This window comes from Sinocyclocheilus grahami, unplaced genomic scaffold (genome assembly GCF_001515645.1).
Source record: "Sinocyclocheilus grahami isolate Dianchi unplaced genomic scaffold, SAMN03320097.WGS_v1.1 scaffold16.1, whole genome shotgun sequence".
Classification (NCBI taxonomy): Eukaryota; Metazoa; Chordata; class Actinopteri; order Cypriniformes; family Cyprinidae; genus Sinocyclocheilus; species Sinocyclocheilus grahami.
The window spans coordinates 3,955,842-3,972,499 of NW_015505195.1; the positions used below are offsets into that span (position 1 = coordinate 3,955,842).

Sequence of the window (16,658 nt, forward strand, 5' to 3'; positions counted from 1 at the left end):
ATAGTGTTTTACATATAACACTTTTTTTCATTTTCTTGTAGTTGCACCAGCATCGCCGCCTCAGTGTGTACAATATACGGTATGTAGACTACATGCATGCTGCTACATTACTCGATTTTTCAAATCTAAACAGATTTTAAAACACTAGGCAACATACACTTGCCGACTTTGTAAATAGTTTCATAGTTACAGCAGGAAAACATTGTACAGTAAATGACTGAGGATCACACACTACCACACTTTTAAGTCGTTCAAAAAAAAACACAAACTCGAAAAGAAACATGTGCCTTGTTGCTAGGAGACTCGTGCCAAATGAAAACAATATGTATTCTAAAACTGGCTCAACTATCAAACATGTATGTTATCCTCTGACTGGATAGATCATAGTCCTGAAGCTAAAAAATCAGAAACTGTAATCTTCATACACTATGCGATTTTCTATGTCATCTGTCAATGCAAATATGCAGATTGGCTCTGATTTTCGCCAACTAACGTCAGCTTGTCCAGATTGTAAATCCGGGTAAAAAACTGATGCAATTAGTTTTCGCAAGCTAGCATGCCCCTCTCTCGCTGTTTTTGCATTTTTGCCACTTTTTGGTCTCCATGAATATAATTTTCACCCACTAAATCTGCATGCTGTGGATATTAAAATATGCATCCATGATTAACTTGTTTTTTAACTTTGCATGTTTGTACATATTTTCAGTTATGTGTTTGTATCTGTACGTGTATGTCTGTCTGTCTATACACACATCAGAGATGTGCTTTAGCACTGTTATTATTCAGTCGACTGTGTTTTCTTGGAGGCTCTTCTCTCCTGATGATCATCAGACCAGTATCGAAAATGGTAAGTGTGTCCAAAAACTGCAGAATGCACTAAATATATTCAGTTTAAAAATAAAAAAAGGAATTAATATAATAAGACAAGGAGTTTTAAATCTTGATAACTTATATGCATGATGTCCTCCAGCTTAAATGCACAGATTCATACTGAATTCATAATTTAATATAAAGTATTTGACAAATCATGTCTCTCTTCACAGGCCACCATGATTGCGTCTGTCTTTGAACTAGCCTCCAAAACTATTGCTGTCATCTTCATACTAATAAAACTAATTAAAGTAAGACTTTTTTTTTACTAGACTGAACTTGTACTAAAATTATTATTTGCTTAACCATGGCAATTGACATCTAATTTATTTTGCTGTACATGTTTTTGTGTCAGTATGAGTGTGTGTGTGAGTGTGATAGTTTGCAGATTGTGTTTACTGCTTTGACAGTGTCTGCCATGGCTTCAAGCCTGCTGCACACTCTCACCGTTTTCCTTCACTGTGGACCAAGCCATGAATTGTGAGTGTAATCTTCACATATCAGTGTCTCTAGTGTCACCAGACAGAACTGCAGAAATAACTGTTTCCTAACAGGTTTTGTCTGCCATTGACCTTAGCCAGTGAGTGTAGCGCCATATTTAATTTTTGACAGGAATTAAACTGCTGTTTAACAACATACTGATTGTTCATCTGATGAAACGTCTTGCCAAAAAAAGTCCAGTAGACAAAAACTCCATGAAACAGTTCTTCACGGAGAAAATTACATAATCTAGGACCACTATAAAGTGTTTGCAGTGTAGCCATTGTCTCACAGCCTTGTTAAACCGTGTTAAATTCAATATGGCGTTTAACCTGATAACGGTCTATTACAGTATCACTCATTCAGCAAGAATAAGAAAGATTTGAATGAACTTAGAATCATGACACTTACATGAAAGAACTTTTGACTGATCATCTAAAAACTTTGACTTACAGAAGGAAGTGTTGGCTCTGTGCCATCATAACTTTTGGCCTAATGAATACTATCATTACAAGTAAGGTTCAGTTTTTCACATTCTTTAATAGTGCATTCAAGTGTTTCGTAAAAATTTTGTTCGTAGTATATATAACTTTTTCCATTATTTTGGAGATTGGTGTAGGTGTAAATATTCATGTAAAATCTCATGCAAACTCCAAATCTCATGTAAATTCAGATTTACCTAATAATGAAGCGTTAGGTTATAATCCTATTTTGTTTCCGTTTTTTTTACTGTAGCAACTGCAATATTCTTTGGAATATGGTGCTTTCAAGAGCGCTGGCTGCCATCATTAATGGGAGTTTTTGTTATTTGGGAGTTCATGCTTTATCTTAGCTCAGTTAGCTTTGAACAGATGGGAAAGTACCAGTCAAGAAGTAAGTATCCTTGGTACCAGCCGACTCAAGGCACTAGTGAGATTAACACAAAAACCTCATAAATAGACTTTATGGACTTTTAAAGAATTTATGTGTTATCAGTCACACCCAGGCACAGTTGTGTGTACTTCCTTATGCATGATTTTCACAGTAAAAAAAGATCCATAGAGATGGATTATTTTGGTTTCATCCTACATTCCATTCTATTTTATTAATGGCCATACAGTCTCATTTGTTTGCATTTGTATGTCTGCAGAAAATCAGAATCATGTTCTGGGAAAGAGGGTAAGTGAACTTTACATTCTTTACACATCTTATCGTATATCTTATATTTGTGTATAGAGCCATTCCATGTTCACGTAAGCTGCTTATTACACATGTATTTGACTATAAAATAAACTTTACAGTGTATAGCAGCTCCACAAATATTTTATGGCACCAGACCGTCAACATCCACAACATCTTAGGAACTCACTAAAATAACCATGCATGCATACCGATATTATGACCTTAAATATTACACATTAAACCTCTTTTCTTTTTTCTTTTCAGATATCCCCATGGCTGTTTACGTTTATCATCTTTTTAGTGTTTAATGCAATGTTTACAGCTGCACTCATGACTGGAGTGTCTTTGGTAAAAACAAAAAATTGTTGAAGGAACATCTGCAGATTAGTGAATATGTTATCTTGGTACTTTTGTAGGACTAAGCGAATATGGGTGCAACTTTTTACAGCCCTAGTACATCAGTAATCCTTCAAAGGTATATGAATAACAACTTTACTGGAGTTAGATTAATTGTATTGGTGTCAGATAAGTAGCTGAATTATGCACATGATCTTTCAACTGCTTTTTATGATTATTGGTTCAAAATTGCAGTGTGGCCTGTTCACACTAAGAATGATGATAACTATACTATTGTTCTAATTGTATGAGAATATAGAAGTCCATATCACAGCTATAACGATAATGACACAGATGGACAATATCGTTGGAATCACTTTCACATCGATTTTCTCCAGCTGATGAACGATAAAAATATTGACAGCCAATCAAAACCCACTCGAATATTAAGAGCTTGAGTATTTTAAGTAGCAGATGACAAAGTCGTCAGTGCACATTTACAGTGCGTCATTGTGCATTGTTGTGGATGCTAAAATAGTTATCGTTGTCTTTATAGTTATTGTTATTAGCGAACGGGCCTTAAGAGTCCACCTTTTTTACTTTGCTCTTACACATCAACTAATTTACTGTACAATATTAATTTGTATATATGTATCTGTATGTATTTGTAGATGCTTTTTATTATTGTAAGTTAAGTGGAGTACAGTGGTGTTAAAAATTCTTAATTGATAATCTTCATTTTGGTTACTCTTCCAAATGATGTGCACTTATATTGAAAATGTATGTTAAATAAAGTCATTCACCAAATATTTTATTTATAATAAATATATTCATACAAATATTCATTCATCACCACATAAATTGATGATTTTGTTGTCGTTGTTCAGTGTTTTAACACCAAAACATTTACGCAATTACAGTCATGCAATACTGCTATAAAAAATAAACTGAACAGTTTGAATAATATGTAATACTTCCTTATGTGTCTCACATTCCATCAACAATAAGAATTTATTGATTGGGGACAACCCAGTTTCCCATTTACTTTTCTGCTTAACTGACAATTCAAATAAAAGCTCAGACCTGAACTGTTTCTGTAAAACAATGGAACTGTGCTTACAAGAACTTTGAACTTGTAGATATCTGGTTATGAATCTTCCTGGGGTGTTTACAGTGCATTACAGTGTTGAGTCATGTCACTGGCAGACCCACAGTCAAATTTGTACTTGCCCTTCCGTGTGTGTGTGTGTGGTTTTCTATAACTTGAATAGTATGCTTATGCTTTCAGCTACCATGTATTTGTGTTCACAGTACATGTTGAAATTAACATTTAAGTCCATTATGAGTAAAATCAAACATTTAATTAGCTGTAAAATACAGCTGAAATGCGGATGCAGCTTTTATCACGAAATATCAAACTGTTGGATGGGGCGGCTGACAGCAAATAAGAATTTGTTTGATTAATAACTATAACTCATAAAAATCACTGTTTAACAACTATAAAGTACATCTATAAAAGGGTAAAAAAAAGGATCTGAAGTCTCTGAATAACTAAGGCACTATTTTGAAACATTTTTGATTCCCACAGACTGCTGCGATACGGTCATTTATGCAGTTAAAAGCAATAAAAATGATACACTACCGTTCAAATGGTTGGAGTGAAAAAGATGGGAAAATTTTGAACGGTAGTGTACCATTTTTATTGCTTTTAACTGCATCCCCCCCCCCTTTTTAATAAATTATTTATTTCCTTATTATTCTTTCCTCAAACAATGCTACAAAAGATCTCCATTTCAGATAAGTGGTGTTCTTTTAAGTTTTCTATTAAACAAGGTATCCTGAACAAAATCACGGTTTCTACATATTAAGCAGCACAACTTAACATTGACCGTAATAATAATAAAACAAAAATGTTTCTTAGGAATCAGATCGGCATTTTAGAATGCTTTCTGAAGGATCTTGTGGCAATGAAGTCTGGAGTAATTGCTGCTGAAAATTCAGCTTTGCCATCACGGGAATAAATTACATTTTAAATCGCAAAAGTATTTCACGATATTTTTCTTTTTAATTGCATGAAAGACTTATTTCAAAAACATTTAAAAAAATCTCACCCCAAACTTTAAAAATGCAGAATGAGAAAATTATACAACAAGAAAAGAAATATAGACTCACTTTTAATTATTATAATCTTAGTCACACACACATATATATAACACCAAACCAAAACAAAATTTTGATTGGTAAGAAGAGCGTAGCTGACAATTCAGAGTTTAACTTCAGAAATCAGTGCAAAACTTCAATCATTACCGCACCTGGCCTTCGGAAGGAATGTACAACAATTAATTTGCGAATTTATATTGTAAGCCAAATGCTTACTATATGATGCCAAATGCATTATTAGCATTATCATTATTATTATTATTATTATATGATCAAGCGTCACGCATTTTATCAAAGGAAACAAAGAACCAAAATGTAGGCAAATACAAAACCATTTGTATAAAACATTTATAACAAATACATTTTTAAAAACCTCTTTGGAATAAAGATCCTCTATGTACATTTATGTGGTCCGCACATCCATGAACTAGACCACTTTAACTCCAAACTCTACAAAATGACTTTTCCAGCCCAACAGAGTGATGCAATCTTATGATTTTCCACAAGGTTATGCCTTACAACCCTGCTGTTCAATTTTCTCTTCTGCAGCCACTGGCAGGATGAGGTGAGAAATTCTGCTCCACAGTCCACTCAGTTTATCCACATCCATTTGATTAAACATAGTGGATTTTTTTGAAGTATATGATCAAGCGTCACGCATTTTATCAAAGGAAACAAAGAACCAACATGTAGGCAAATACAAAACCATTTGTATAAAACATTTATAACAAATACATTTTTAAAAACCTCTTTGGAATAAAGATCCTCTATGTACATTTATGTGGTCCGCACATCCATGAACTAGACCACTTTAACTCCAAACTCTACAAAATGACTTTTCCAGCCCAACAGAGTGATGCAATCTTATGATTTTCCACAAGGTTATGCCTTACAACCCTGCTGTTCAATTTTCTCTTCTGCAGCCACTGGCAGGATGAGGTGAGAAATTCTGCTCCACAGTCCACTCAGTTTATCCACATCCATTTGATTAAACATAGTGGATTTGTTTGAAGTGACAAACTTCTGTTTAACCTGGTCATGTACCATGTCCTCCACTGCACTTAGACTGGTCGTCGGGGCTATTTCATCCACCGAAAGCATCACTGTGAAGACCAGGAAAACCTTCTTGTAAGCAGCATTCTCGTGGTCACAGTAACGATAGAATATAAGCGTAGATCCAGGAGGGAGCTCCTCAAAACGGTGCACAACAGCTGCAGGTTTATCACCTTCAAATGCTTCCCTCAGCGCTTCATCAATCTCCAGCTTGACCTGGTTACTGTCTTGTGTTCTTTTGGTGGTTCCTTCGATTTCTAAGATCGAAGCATTATGGGTAGCGGAGTACGTCATGGCTAAGCTTCGAGCAAGGCAGCCCAACGTCCTTTCAGCTTTAAGGCCAGCAGTCAAAATTACACTGACCGGTTCAGAGGGGTTGACCATCTCCAGGTGGCTCTTAAGATGTTTCCCACTCCTCTTCCAGAACACTGAGCGCTGACTGGGAAAAAGATCCTGTAGAGCTGCTAAATCCAGATCAAATTTCTCCACTGGTTTAGGATGGACCACATCATTTTGAGGCAATGAGCATAAGAACTTTTGATAAGCCAAAAAGCCCAAAGCCAGTAATCCTGTCAGTATCAGAGACCACAGAAGAAGCTTGCACACATACGACGTCCAGACTAGGAAAACATTAAGTTCCGAATTAACAAAACACTGTGGATGTGAGACAAATCTGTCTGCTTTCATTTATAAAGGAATGGATGAAGGACTCAAAAATACCTTTAGAGGAGGAGGGTGGACTTGCTTTTGAGGTGACTGGTTTCTGCAAATTCTTCAATTCTTGAAGACAAAGTAAAATAATTATGATCTACAAATTCTTCAATATTATCGATTTTTCAACAATTTTTGATTATATATATATCTTTAGTAATAAAATACAAACCCAATTCCAAAAAAGTTGGGACACTGTACAAATTGTGAGTAAAAAAGGAATGGAATAATTTACAAATCTCATAAACTTATATTTTATTCACAATAGAATATAGATAACATATCAAATGTTGAAAGTGAGACATTTTGAAATGTCATGCCAAATATTGGCTCATTTTGGATTTCATGAGAGCTACACATTCCAAAAGAGTTGGGACAGGTAGCAATAAGAGGCTGGAAAAGTTAAATGTACATATAAGGAACAGCTGGAGGACCAATTTGCAACTTATTAGGTCAATTGGCAACATGATTGGGTATAAAAAGAGCCTCTCAGAGTGGCAGTGTCTCTCAGAAGTCAAGATGGGCAGAGGATCACCAATTGCCCCAATGCTGTGGCGAAAAATAGTGGAGCAATATCAGAAAGGAGTTTCTCAGAGAAAAATTGCAAAGAGTTTGAAGTTATCATCATCTACAGTGCATAATACCATCCAAAGATTCAGAGAATCTGGAACAATATCTGTGCGTAAGGGTCAAGGCCGGAAAACCATACTGGATACCCGTGATCTTCGGGCCCTTAGACGGCACTGCATCACATACAGGAATGCTACTGTAATGGAAATCACAACATGGGCTCAGGAATACTTCCAGAAAACATTGTCGGCGAACACAATCCACCGTGCCATTCGCCGTTGCCGGCTAAAACTCTATAGGTCAAAAAAGAAGCCATCTTTTTAGTGGAAGTCTGGGTTTAAGATCCTCACTATACAAACCTAAGACAGAAGAGGAACTGGTTAACTACCTTACAGAAATATGCCAACAAATGTAAGATTTTTGTTAAGTATTTTTGCTTGTGCGTCAGCAGAAACCTACACAGACTATGATCTTGACAAGAAAATTAATGATTTTTAACGTAAACAGACACATTAGCAACTATACACTGTGTGAACTTTATTAATAATCTTATAAAAAATCTTTACAAAATGTATCTAAACGATATATTAAAATAATGAAACTATTAGCTCGTTAGCTCATATGCTCAAGCTAAACCGTGGATATTAAAAAGTAAAAAAATATATAAAAATGGTAGCCTAGTTAACAAATAATTCAAAAGGTTATATAACAAGCTTAGTCTACTGACAGAAAAAGAGAATAGCTTTGGAAGTACATTTTTGCTCCGTATTATTAATAGCATGAGAGGCACAGATGCACTTGTGAGACAATCTGTACGAAAATCGCATGGTTTTACGTTATCACAAAGAAACGTAATGTACGGAAAGATTGATCTTGAAATAGTTTACAATTCATTTACTGATAACAAATACTGTCTACAGGCACAAGCACAAGTACGTAATCGAAAAGCAAGCAGCGAGTGCTTTACGTTTCACACTTCAGTATTAGAAAGCCTAACCTGTCTTGGATGCCTGTCTGGCGCTTCTCCTCCTGGAAGATACGTCTTTAGAATCACCCGAGTCCATTTGTTTTATATCACACCACTCAAACTTTTTACTTTTCCTGTGTAGCCGAACACGGAAAACGGAACATTACTGATGGTTTTCGTCGGAGCGACTTCAGTGGAACACAACTTCTCTCCCGGAAATAATAGTTGACAATCACAGTTAGTTTCACTTCTGTAAATGCGTTAGTACCGCACCAGAACTCATTCGTGTTTATCCCTACCCTTTAAACTACCAGAAACACGTCATAGGAAGCAGAGTAGAGCTGATACATTTATTAAGGCACGTTTATTTTCTCTAATAAAGCTTTGAAGTAGAAAAAAAAAAATCACCCATACAACAAATATAACACGTTCATCCGTGGCCAACCACATTTACAGATTAAAAATAACTTTAATGTAAGACATAATTTAGATGCATACAGATCTACATAAAAACTAAGAAAGAAGAACTAAAAAAAAAAAATGGGGAAACTTCCTTCATTTTATCCTTTTATAAATTTCATAATCTGAAAAGTTGTAATTCAGTGTGAAAGAATGAAAACAGGCCTATGCAGCAGCACGTACCTATATGCATTTATATATCTTTTTGTCTGAATCCAAAGTATGAGTCTAATATTTAAAGTTAAAAGTAATTTGTGGGAAGAAAAAGTGTGATAACTGTTTTCATAATGATTTATCCCAATCCTCACAGCCCTGCTCTTCAATTTTCTTTTCTGCAGCCACTGGCAAAATGAGATGTGAAATTCGGCTCCACAGTCCACCTAGTTTGTCAACATCCATTTGATTAAACATAGCTGACTTGTCAGAGGAGACAAACTTCTGTTTTATGTGCTCTTGAACCATCTCCTCAACTCTTCCTAGACTGACATTGGATGGCAGTTCCACTTCTGCATCAAGCATTACAGTAAAGGCCAGGAAGACATCTTTATAAGCCGCATTCTCATGGTCGCAGTAACGGTAGAAGATGAGAGTGGATCCAGGAGGGAGCTCCTCAAAACGTTGGATAACTGCAGCAGATTTTTTACCCTCAAAGGCTTTTCTCAATTCACCATCAATGTCCAGCTTGACCTGATCACTGTCTTGTGATGCTTTGTTTTTTCCATTAATATTCAGAACTGAAGTGTTATGTGCAGTAGAAAAGGCTCGGGCCAAGCATAGGGCCAGGCAACCAAGCGTCTTTTCAGCTCTGTGACCAGATGTCAGAATCAGGCTGACGGGTTCAGTGGGGTTCTTAGTCTTTAGGTGGCGCCTGAGATGAATAAGACTCCTCCTCCAGAGCTCTGGATGCTGATTTGGAAAGGTAGTCTCAAGTTTTTTCATTTCCTGATTGAATACGTCCACCACATTACACTTGTTTGGTATAGGTGGAGTTGAGTCAGGACTACGCTGACATGATGTAAAAACCAAAGCTAACAGAATGACAGCAGCTGCTGCAGTCCAAAATATTTCTGTGAGAAAAGAAATTAATACAGTAAAATACTGTCTGCTTGCAAAAGTAGACAAGTAATTTGTTTATAAGTTAGTACATTCAGAGAGGATAGGAAAACTCACTATTATTCCATTGCACGATGATCTGTGGTTGGACGTTCTCATCCCTCTTCACATCTTCTTCATATATATCGCTTGCCGTCCCTTGCATAATGATCTGTGGTTGGACGTTCTCATCCCTCTCCACATCTTCTTCATATATATCGCTTGCCGTCTCTTCTTCTTCAGGCTTTTGGATATTAAGAGGGGATTCTGTGTTGATTTAAAACAAAGATAATGAGAACAAACATTAGCATACCAAATATGTTTTGGTCACTGAAGCAGCCACAATTCTGTTGTCTATAAGGGAATGTTGAATATTATAAATTCACAATGTGAAACAAAAAACACATCTAATAAAAGTTAATACTTGACCTCTAACTCCCTGCATATTTATATTTCCCTGTTCAGAGACCATTAATTCCAACAAGCACTAATTCTGAATCAAAAAGCATGGCAAAAACTTCCTGTTAAATCTACACACACATTTAAATAAATAATATAAAAATACATTTAATCAGAAAAACTAAGATCAACTATGTTGTAGTCTACCTCCACAACCTACTGAAAAACTACTAAATATGTATTCGATATAAAAAGCATGGTAATAATTTCCTGCAAACCAGACCCACCATCATCTTCGTTAGGTGCCTTTTCTGGCAAAGCATCACCTGACGGGCCTGGAAATAGAAGCAGAAGAAAAGTTTGAGCTATTTTGTTGACAGTGGCTGTTAAATCTGATTCCTCTCTGATTCCTGACCTGGTTCCAACCTCAGAACTGCTTATGCTTAACCACACTTATAGAAAGCAAGCAAATGCATTAATATGCTTTATTCTAAGACAAAATACCTTCTTTTCTCTCAGGGTTACAGCCTTTTTCTCCATCCACTTCTTTATTAGGTTCTGTGCCAGAGTGAGGGTGGTTCTTGGTCTCAGAACTACTGGGAATCGGTGTCATCTGTTCTGTGTGTCAGACAAAGAAAAGTATATAGTGTTGTGTGCAATAACTGAACATAAACAGCACTTTAAAGCATTACAACACACACATTTAAATAAATAATATAAAAATAAATTTAATCAGAAAAAATAAGACCAACTATGTTGTAGTCCACCTCCACAACCTACTGAAAAACTACTAAATATGTATTCGATATACAGGTACTATCTCAAAAAAGTCAATAATTTTTGTCACTCATTTCAGAAAGTGAAACCCATATATTATATAGATTCATTACACAGAGTGAAATATTTCAAGGCTTTATTTCTTGAAATTTTGATGATTATGGCTTACAGATAATGAAAACCCAAAATTCAGTGTCTCAGAATATTTGAATATTGTAAAAAAGTTTAATATTGGAAAATCATGGTATCACACCCTAATCAGCTAATTACCTCAAAACACCTGCAAAGGTTTCCTGAGCCTTTAAATGGTCTCTCAGTCTGGGTCAGTAGGCTACACAATCATGGGGAAGACTGCTGACTTGACAGATGTCCAGAAGACAGTCATTGACACCCTCCACAAGGAGGGTAAGCCACAAAAGTTAATTGCTAAAGAAGCTGGTTGTTCACAGAGTGCTGTATCCAAGCATATTCATAGAAAGTTGAGTGGAAGGAAAAAGTGCACCAGCAAAAAGGATAACCGCAGCCTTGAGAGGATTGTCAAGCAAAATCCACTCAAGAATTTGGGGGAGCTTCACAAGGAGCGGACAGAGGCTGGCGTCAGTGCATCAAGAGCCACTACGCACAGACGAATCCTCGACATGGGCAACAAATGTCAGAAGCGTCTTACCTGGGCTGTGGAGAAAAAGAGATATTCTAATTTTTTTTTTAGATGTACCTGTATACAATACAATATATTAAATATATAATGTATTGAGATACAGCTGTATCACTGCAAAGCAGAATGTGGCACAATAATCACGTTTTCCAGTTATCTTGTTTTCATAATTGCAGCAATCCAGAATCATAATTTAAAATAACATTTGATTAAACACACAGTCCTATTTGTAAATGTCAAACTTATCTCCTCTGCATATTTTTTGTTACATGACAATGAATAACTAAATGTAGCCACTGTAAACTCTCTAAACATGAATGATATGATGTGCAAGCATACCTGTTTGTGCCTCCTCAGGTTCACTGCTACTCTCACTTTTCTCTTTTGTATCATGTCCTGGGTCAGACCTAGAGTCAGTTCCTTGCTGCATGGCATCTGAAAGTTGACAGGAAAGCGTTCCTGTTTCCTCTTTGTGTCAGACAAGTTAAAGTATAGTGTTGTGTGCAATAACTGAACGTAAAGAGTGCTATAAAACATTACAACAAACAAATCTGTAACTAGTGCTGCTCAATTACAGCGAAAATCGTAATCAAAATAATTTTTATTTTACAAAATAAAAATTAATAGTTGACCTCCAACTCCCAACATTCTCATATCTTCCTGTTCAGCAACCATTTTGACAAGTATTAACTCTGTTTGAGTCTAAAAAGCATGGTAATAATTTCCTGCAAACCATTCCTGTTTCCTCTTTGTGTCAGACAAGTTAAAGTATACAGTGTTGTGTGCAATAACTGAATGTAAAGAGTGCTATAAAACATTACAACAAACAAATCTGTAACTAGTGCTGCTCAATTACAGTGAAAATCGTAATCAAAATAATTTTTATTTTACAAAATAAAAATTAATAGTTGACCTCCAACTCCCAACATTCTCATATCTTCCTGTTCAGCAACCATTTTGACAAGTATTAACTCTGTTTGAGTCTAAAAAGCATGGTAATAATTTCCTGCAAACCAGACCCACCATCATCTTCGTTAGGTGCCTTTTCTGGCAAAGAATCACCTGACGGGCCTGGAAGTAGAAGCAGAAGAAAAGTTTTAGCTATTTTGTTGACAGTGGCTGTTAAATCTGATTCCTGACCAGGGGCCCGTTCTTTGTACCTCGCTTAATACTTCTGTGGTGATTTGAAATATGCCAGATCTTCTAACAGTGATAACTGATCTCTGGCTAATTTGGTTCTTCAAACGAATTTGCGGATTGGATTAAAATATCTGGATTAAGTTGTCTAAGATTACTGCACGTTCTTGTGTTCCCCATAAAGGGCAAATGTATCGATATCCTCGAAACCACGATCTGCAATGCAGCGTTTGGCTGGTGCCAAGACAGCAACGTAATGACATCACATCACATAATTAAAAAAAGACACCTGATGAAAAACTTGACAAATTTCTGGACCTTTATATGGAAACAGCCAAGTGAACAAAACTACATGAATGTTATAATAGATAAATGAAATGTGCACTGTTTTTATTTTATATATTTATTTTTTACATGATTCACAATTATTTATATTCACGATTTCTAGTATTTGTACAGGCTTTACACTTTTATTTCAATGTTGTAATTAGCAATTCATGTAATTTTATCTTTAAAGCAGATATGTTATGTAACAGCTTTAATTCAAGTTTCTTAAGGGTCAAGATCAAGTTATCTGCACCTCTTGCGCTCCATCAAGCCACTCCCATAATAGCTGTCACCACTTTAATTAATGCACGACTCCGAATAACTGTATAGCATGTGTGTAAGACTCGAATACAATTATAAAGTAATTATTTTATCACAAATAAATCTTTCAATGAGTAAAACTGGCTGTGTCTAAAGTGTTATACACAACATTATAATATTATTTTCAAATTAAATTTCAAATTCTTATTATTTTAAATTATTGTCCCCGGATTAGTAGGGTACACTTGTAATAAAGTTGCAGTGGCTGGGACAGATTTTAAATATCAATTCCACTTAAAAAGGTGCAATCTAATCCTGTTTACAAGAAATAAGCCTGCTCCCGAGCAGGTTTAAGCTTACGGACCTGTTGCTATGACAGCAACTCCGGGATGAGCTTCGAAGAACCAAATAATCCAAAATCGTGCCAAATCGTCAACAATCAAATCCAGCTAACCGAGTTAGCAACGTGCGAAGAATGGGCCCCTGGTTCCAATCTCATGCTTTATTCTAAGACAAAATACCTTCTTTTTTCTCAGGTTTACTGCCTTTCACTCCATCCACTTCTCTATTAGGTTCTGTGCCAGAGTGAGGGTGGTTCTCGGTCTCAGAACTACTGGGAATCTGTGTCGTCTGTTCTGTGTGTCAGACAAAGAAAAGTATATAGTGTTGTGTGCAATAACTGAACGTAAACAGAACTTTAAAGCATTACAACAAACACATTTTAAGAGATACACACACATTTAAATAATATAAAAATACATTTAATCAGAAAAAATAAGATCAACTATGTTGTAGTCCACCTCCACAACCTACTGAAAAACTACTAAATATGTATTTGATATATACAAACACAATATATTAAATATATAATTTATTGAGATACAGCTGTATCACTGCAAAGCAGAATGTGGCACAATAATTGCTTTTTCCAGTTATCTTGTTTTCATAATTGCTGGAATCCAGAATCATAATTTAAAATAACATTTGATTAAACACACAGTCCTATTTGTAAATGTCAAACTTATCTCCTCTGCATATTTTTTGTTACATGACAATGAATAACTAAATGTAGCCACTGTAAACTCTCTAAACATGAATGATATGATGTGCAAGCATACCTGTTTGTGCCTCCTCAGGTTCACTGCTACTCTCACTTTTCTCTTTTGTATCATGTCCTGGGTCAGACCTAGAGTCAGTTCCTTGCTGCATGGCATCTGAAAGTTGACAGGAAAGCGTTCCTGTTTCCTCTTTGTGTCAGACAAGTTAAAGTATACAGTGTTGTGCGCAACCACGGAGTGTGAACAGCACTATAAAGCATTCTGTTAAGAACACTTCAGACAAAAATGATTGACAATTAGCATACAGTTTGTATTAGCTTTATGATTCTGTTCTGGGCAGGAACTCTCCACGATAAAAGTAGGGAGCGCAGCGATATAATCAACTTCATCTTACATTGGCCCAACTTTCCAGTTTTATTCCTATTTATATTCTGAAGGTTTTTACAGAGGGGTTGTTCAAATATTATTCACCCGATTGCTATAACATTTGATTTTTTTCCAGCCGTTCTGACTTATTTATAAAAAGAGAGAAAATCCCACTTGTAAAAACCTTTAATATGCCAACAAAATGAAACAGGAATTTGAACCTGGCTTTATCCTATGTGTAAATGTATGTTGTGGAAATCTATGCTAATTAGTCTACATTTAATAAGATAATACAGCATTTACATATTTAAACATAACATTTCAAAAACATTTTGTATATTTACCACTGTTGCCTTTGTTTGCCATTTGTCTTGCACAAATGCTTCCTGTATCAGTGTGCTGTGTTGTAGCAGGGCATCTGAGATGGACCAGAATGTAGAAACAACACATTAACAAACATGTGAACCACAGTTGCCCCGGTGACACGAAAATATAGTCATATTTAAACAGTTAATGCAGGAGGAACATTACAACCTGAAATACAGCGGTACAAAAACGCGGCTGCTAAAAAGCAATGTTGCCACGTACAACAATTAGCTCCGAAACCTGTCCTTCTAGTCTGAAAAAAAACATACTTACCTAGCTGTCACCAATCAGATTTTGCCCTTCCCGACAAGTCACCAAGTCCAACTGCGCCACTGTTCTTCCGGGTGGTCCGAGGAACTGTGATTTAGTCATTTGTTTCCCTCGGAAGTATTTTGAAGAGGGATCACATGTCCGCAAAGGAGCCCTGTGTCCGAGATCGTCTTCTGTAACTTACCCTTTAAATAGGGAACTATTTGAGGGGACAGCCATTTTTAGTGGTGTCTGAGACCTTAGTGGACATTATAGAGTTCACTCATTCAATCCCACAATGCACAGCGATAACGTCTATACAACGGATGTATGCTCGACCCATACGTGCTGAACGGCTAGAAAATACCCATAATGCACTGAGTCGTTATGGAGATCAAGTTATAGATCATTTTCTTTATTACCCATGATGAGCCCCCTCGGCGAAAGTTATAATGTACTCCACATAAGCCAATCCAAAAAGGTTTTATTAATTTCTAATTGTATTTAGATTTATTTTTGTAACCTTAGAGATCATTTCTCTTTGAAAAAGCTCCTCAGTGTCAAAAATAAACTTGGTAGAGCCAGACATTTTCTGGGACCAATCAAATTTGTAAAAAGGAATAAACATTTAAAGTAGTATGAATATGCCCACTGATGTTCTTCATTTCAAGTGCATGTATTATGAATACATGTTGCAGCAATCTGATTCCAGTGACATTGTTTTCGTCTTCTCTTAATTTAGCAGAGGAATACATAGAATTTAATAAATTATAGAACACACTTCCTGATATTATTACACATCTAAAGTATTCACGTTTTCAGTCACAATAACCCCCCATCATTGTCTGTAAGGACAAACATTTGGAACCTCTCACACCACAGACGCTACATAAAAGTGAAGCAAGCGACAGAATTTTTTGCTCTTGAAAACCAGGGTACTTTTATTTGAAATACAACAAACTTGTCAACCACCAGTCTAATACAAATTCTTCACGGCGTTGAGTGGTAGAGATATAGTGAGGAAAAAACAAACAAATCTAACACCACTACAATAAATGCGACAATACATTTGTGAAATATAACTACAGTAGAAACATACCAGAAGGCACTTGCTTTTAATGAGCATTTTGAACTATTAGCATTTTGAAAAAAAAAAAAAAAAAAAAAAAAAAAATTTTTCTTGTAAAAAATTTTCACAACCCTA

General features: G+C 35.8%; 3 protein-coding genes across 19 annotated transcripts in view; 1 reads left to right on the forward strand and 2 right to left on the reverse strand.

Moving 5' to 3' along the window:
- Positions 1-2,933, forward strand: part of LOC107550025 (uncharacterized) — a 12,909-nt gene extending 9,976 nt beyond the window's left edge. Inside the window, exons 8-16 of the mRNA XM_016231239.1 lie at positions 42-111; positions 760-847; positions 1,044-1,121; positions 1,226-1,350; positions 1,806-1,864; positions 2,086-2,223; positions 2,480-2,508; positions 2,776-2,859; positions 2,928-2,933. Coding sequence (XP_016086725.1) covers positions 42-111; positions 760-847; positions 1,044-1,121; positions 1,226-1,350; positions 1,806-1,864; positions 2,086-2,223; positions 2,480-2,508; positions 2,776-2,859; positions 2,928-2,933 — 677 coding nt within the window. The remainder of the gene's footprint in view (positions 1-41; positions 112-759; positions 848-1,043; positions 1,122-1,225; positions 1,351-1,805; positions 1,865-2,085; positions 2,224-2,479; positions 2,509-2,775; positions 2,860-2,927) is intronic.
- Positions 2,934-5,663: 2,730 nt separating this feature from the next.
- On the reverse strand, positions 5,664-8,405 carry LOC107550035 (torsin-1A-interacting protein 2-like). The gene is made up of 3 exons (XM_016231250.1): positions 8,339-8,405; positions 6,781-6,840; positions 5,664-6,680 (listed from the first exon to the last, which is right to left on the reverse strand). Exons 1-3 carry the CDS (start codon positions 8,403-8,405, stop codon positions 5,890-5,892), a joined length of 918 nt encoding a protein of 305 aa, XP_016086736.1. The 3' UTR covers positions 5,664-5,889.
- Positions 8,406-8,690: 285 nt separating this feature from the next.
- On the reverse strand, positions 8,691-15,665 carry LOC107549012 (torsin-1A-interacting protein 2-like). Of its 17 annotated transcripts, none has more exons than XM_016229979.1 (9): positions 15,479-15,662; positions 15,184-15,257; positions 14,534-14,662; positions 13,937-14,050; positions 12,753-12,761; positions 12,030-12,125; positions 10,763-10,876; positions 9,938-10,126; positions 8,697-9,834 (listed from the first exon to the last, which is right to left on the reverse strand). In XM_016229979.1, exons 2-9 carry the CDS (start codon positions 15,203-15,205, stop codon positions 9,050-9,052), a joined length of 1,458 nt encoding a protein of 485 aa, XP_016085465.1. In that variant the 5' UTR covers positions 15,206-15,257; positions 15,479-15,662; the 3' UTR covers positions 8,697-9,049. The 17 variants fall into 17 exon arrangements, with proteins under 17 accessions (XP_016085528.1, XP_016085490.1, XP_016085511.1 ...); XM_016229960.1 differs by having other exon boundaries at positions 8,698-9,834; positions 12,030-12,158; positions 12,714-12,761; positions 14,534-14,629; positions 15,193-15,257; XM_016229945.1 differs by having other exon boundaries at positions 8,698-9,834; positions 12,030-12,158; positions 12,714-12,761; positions 14,534-14,629.
- Between the last annotated feature and the right edge of the window lie 993 nt (positions 15,666-16,658).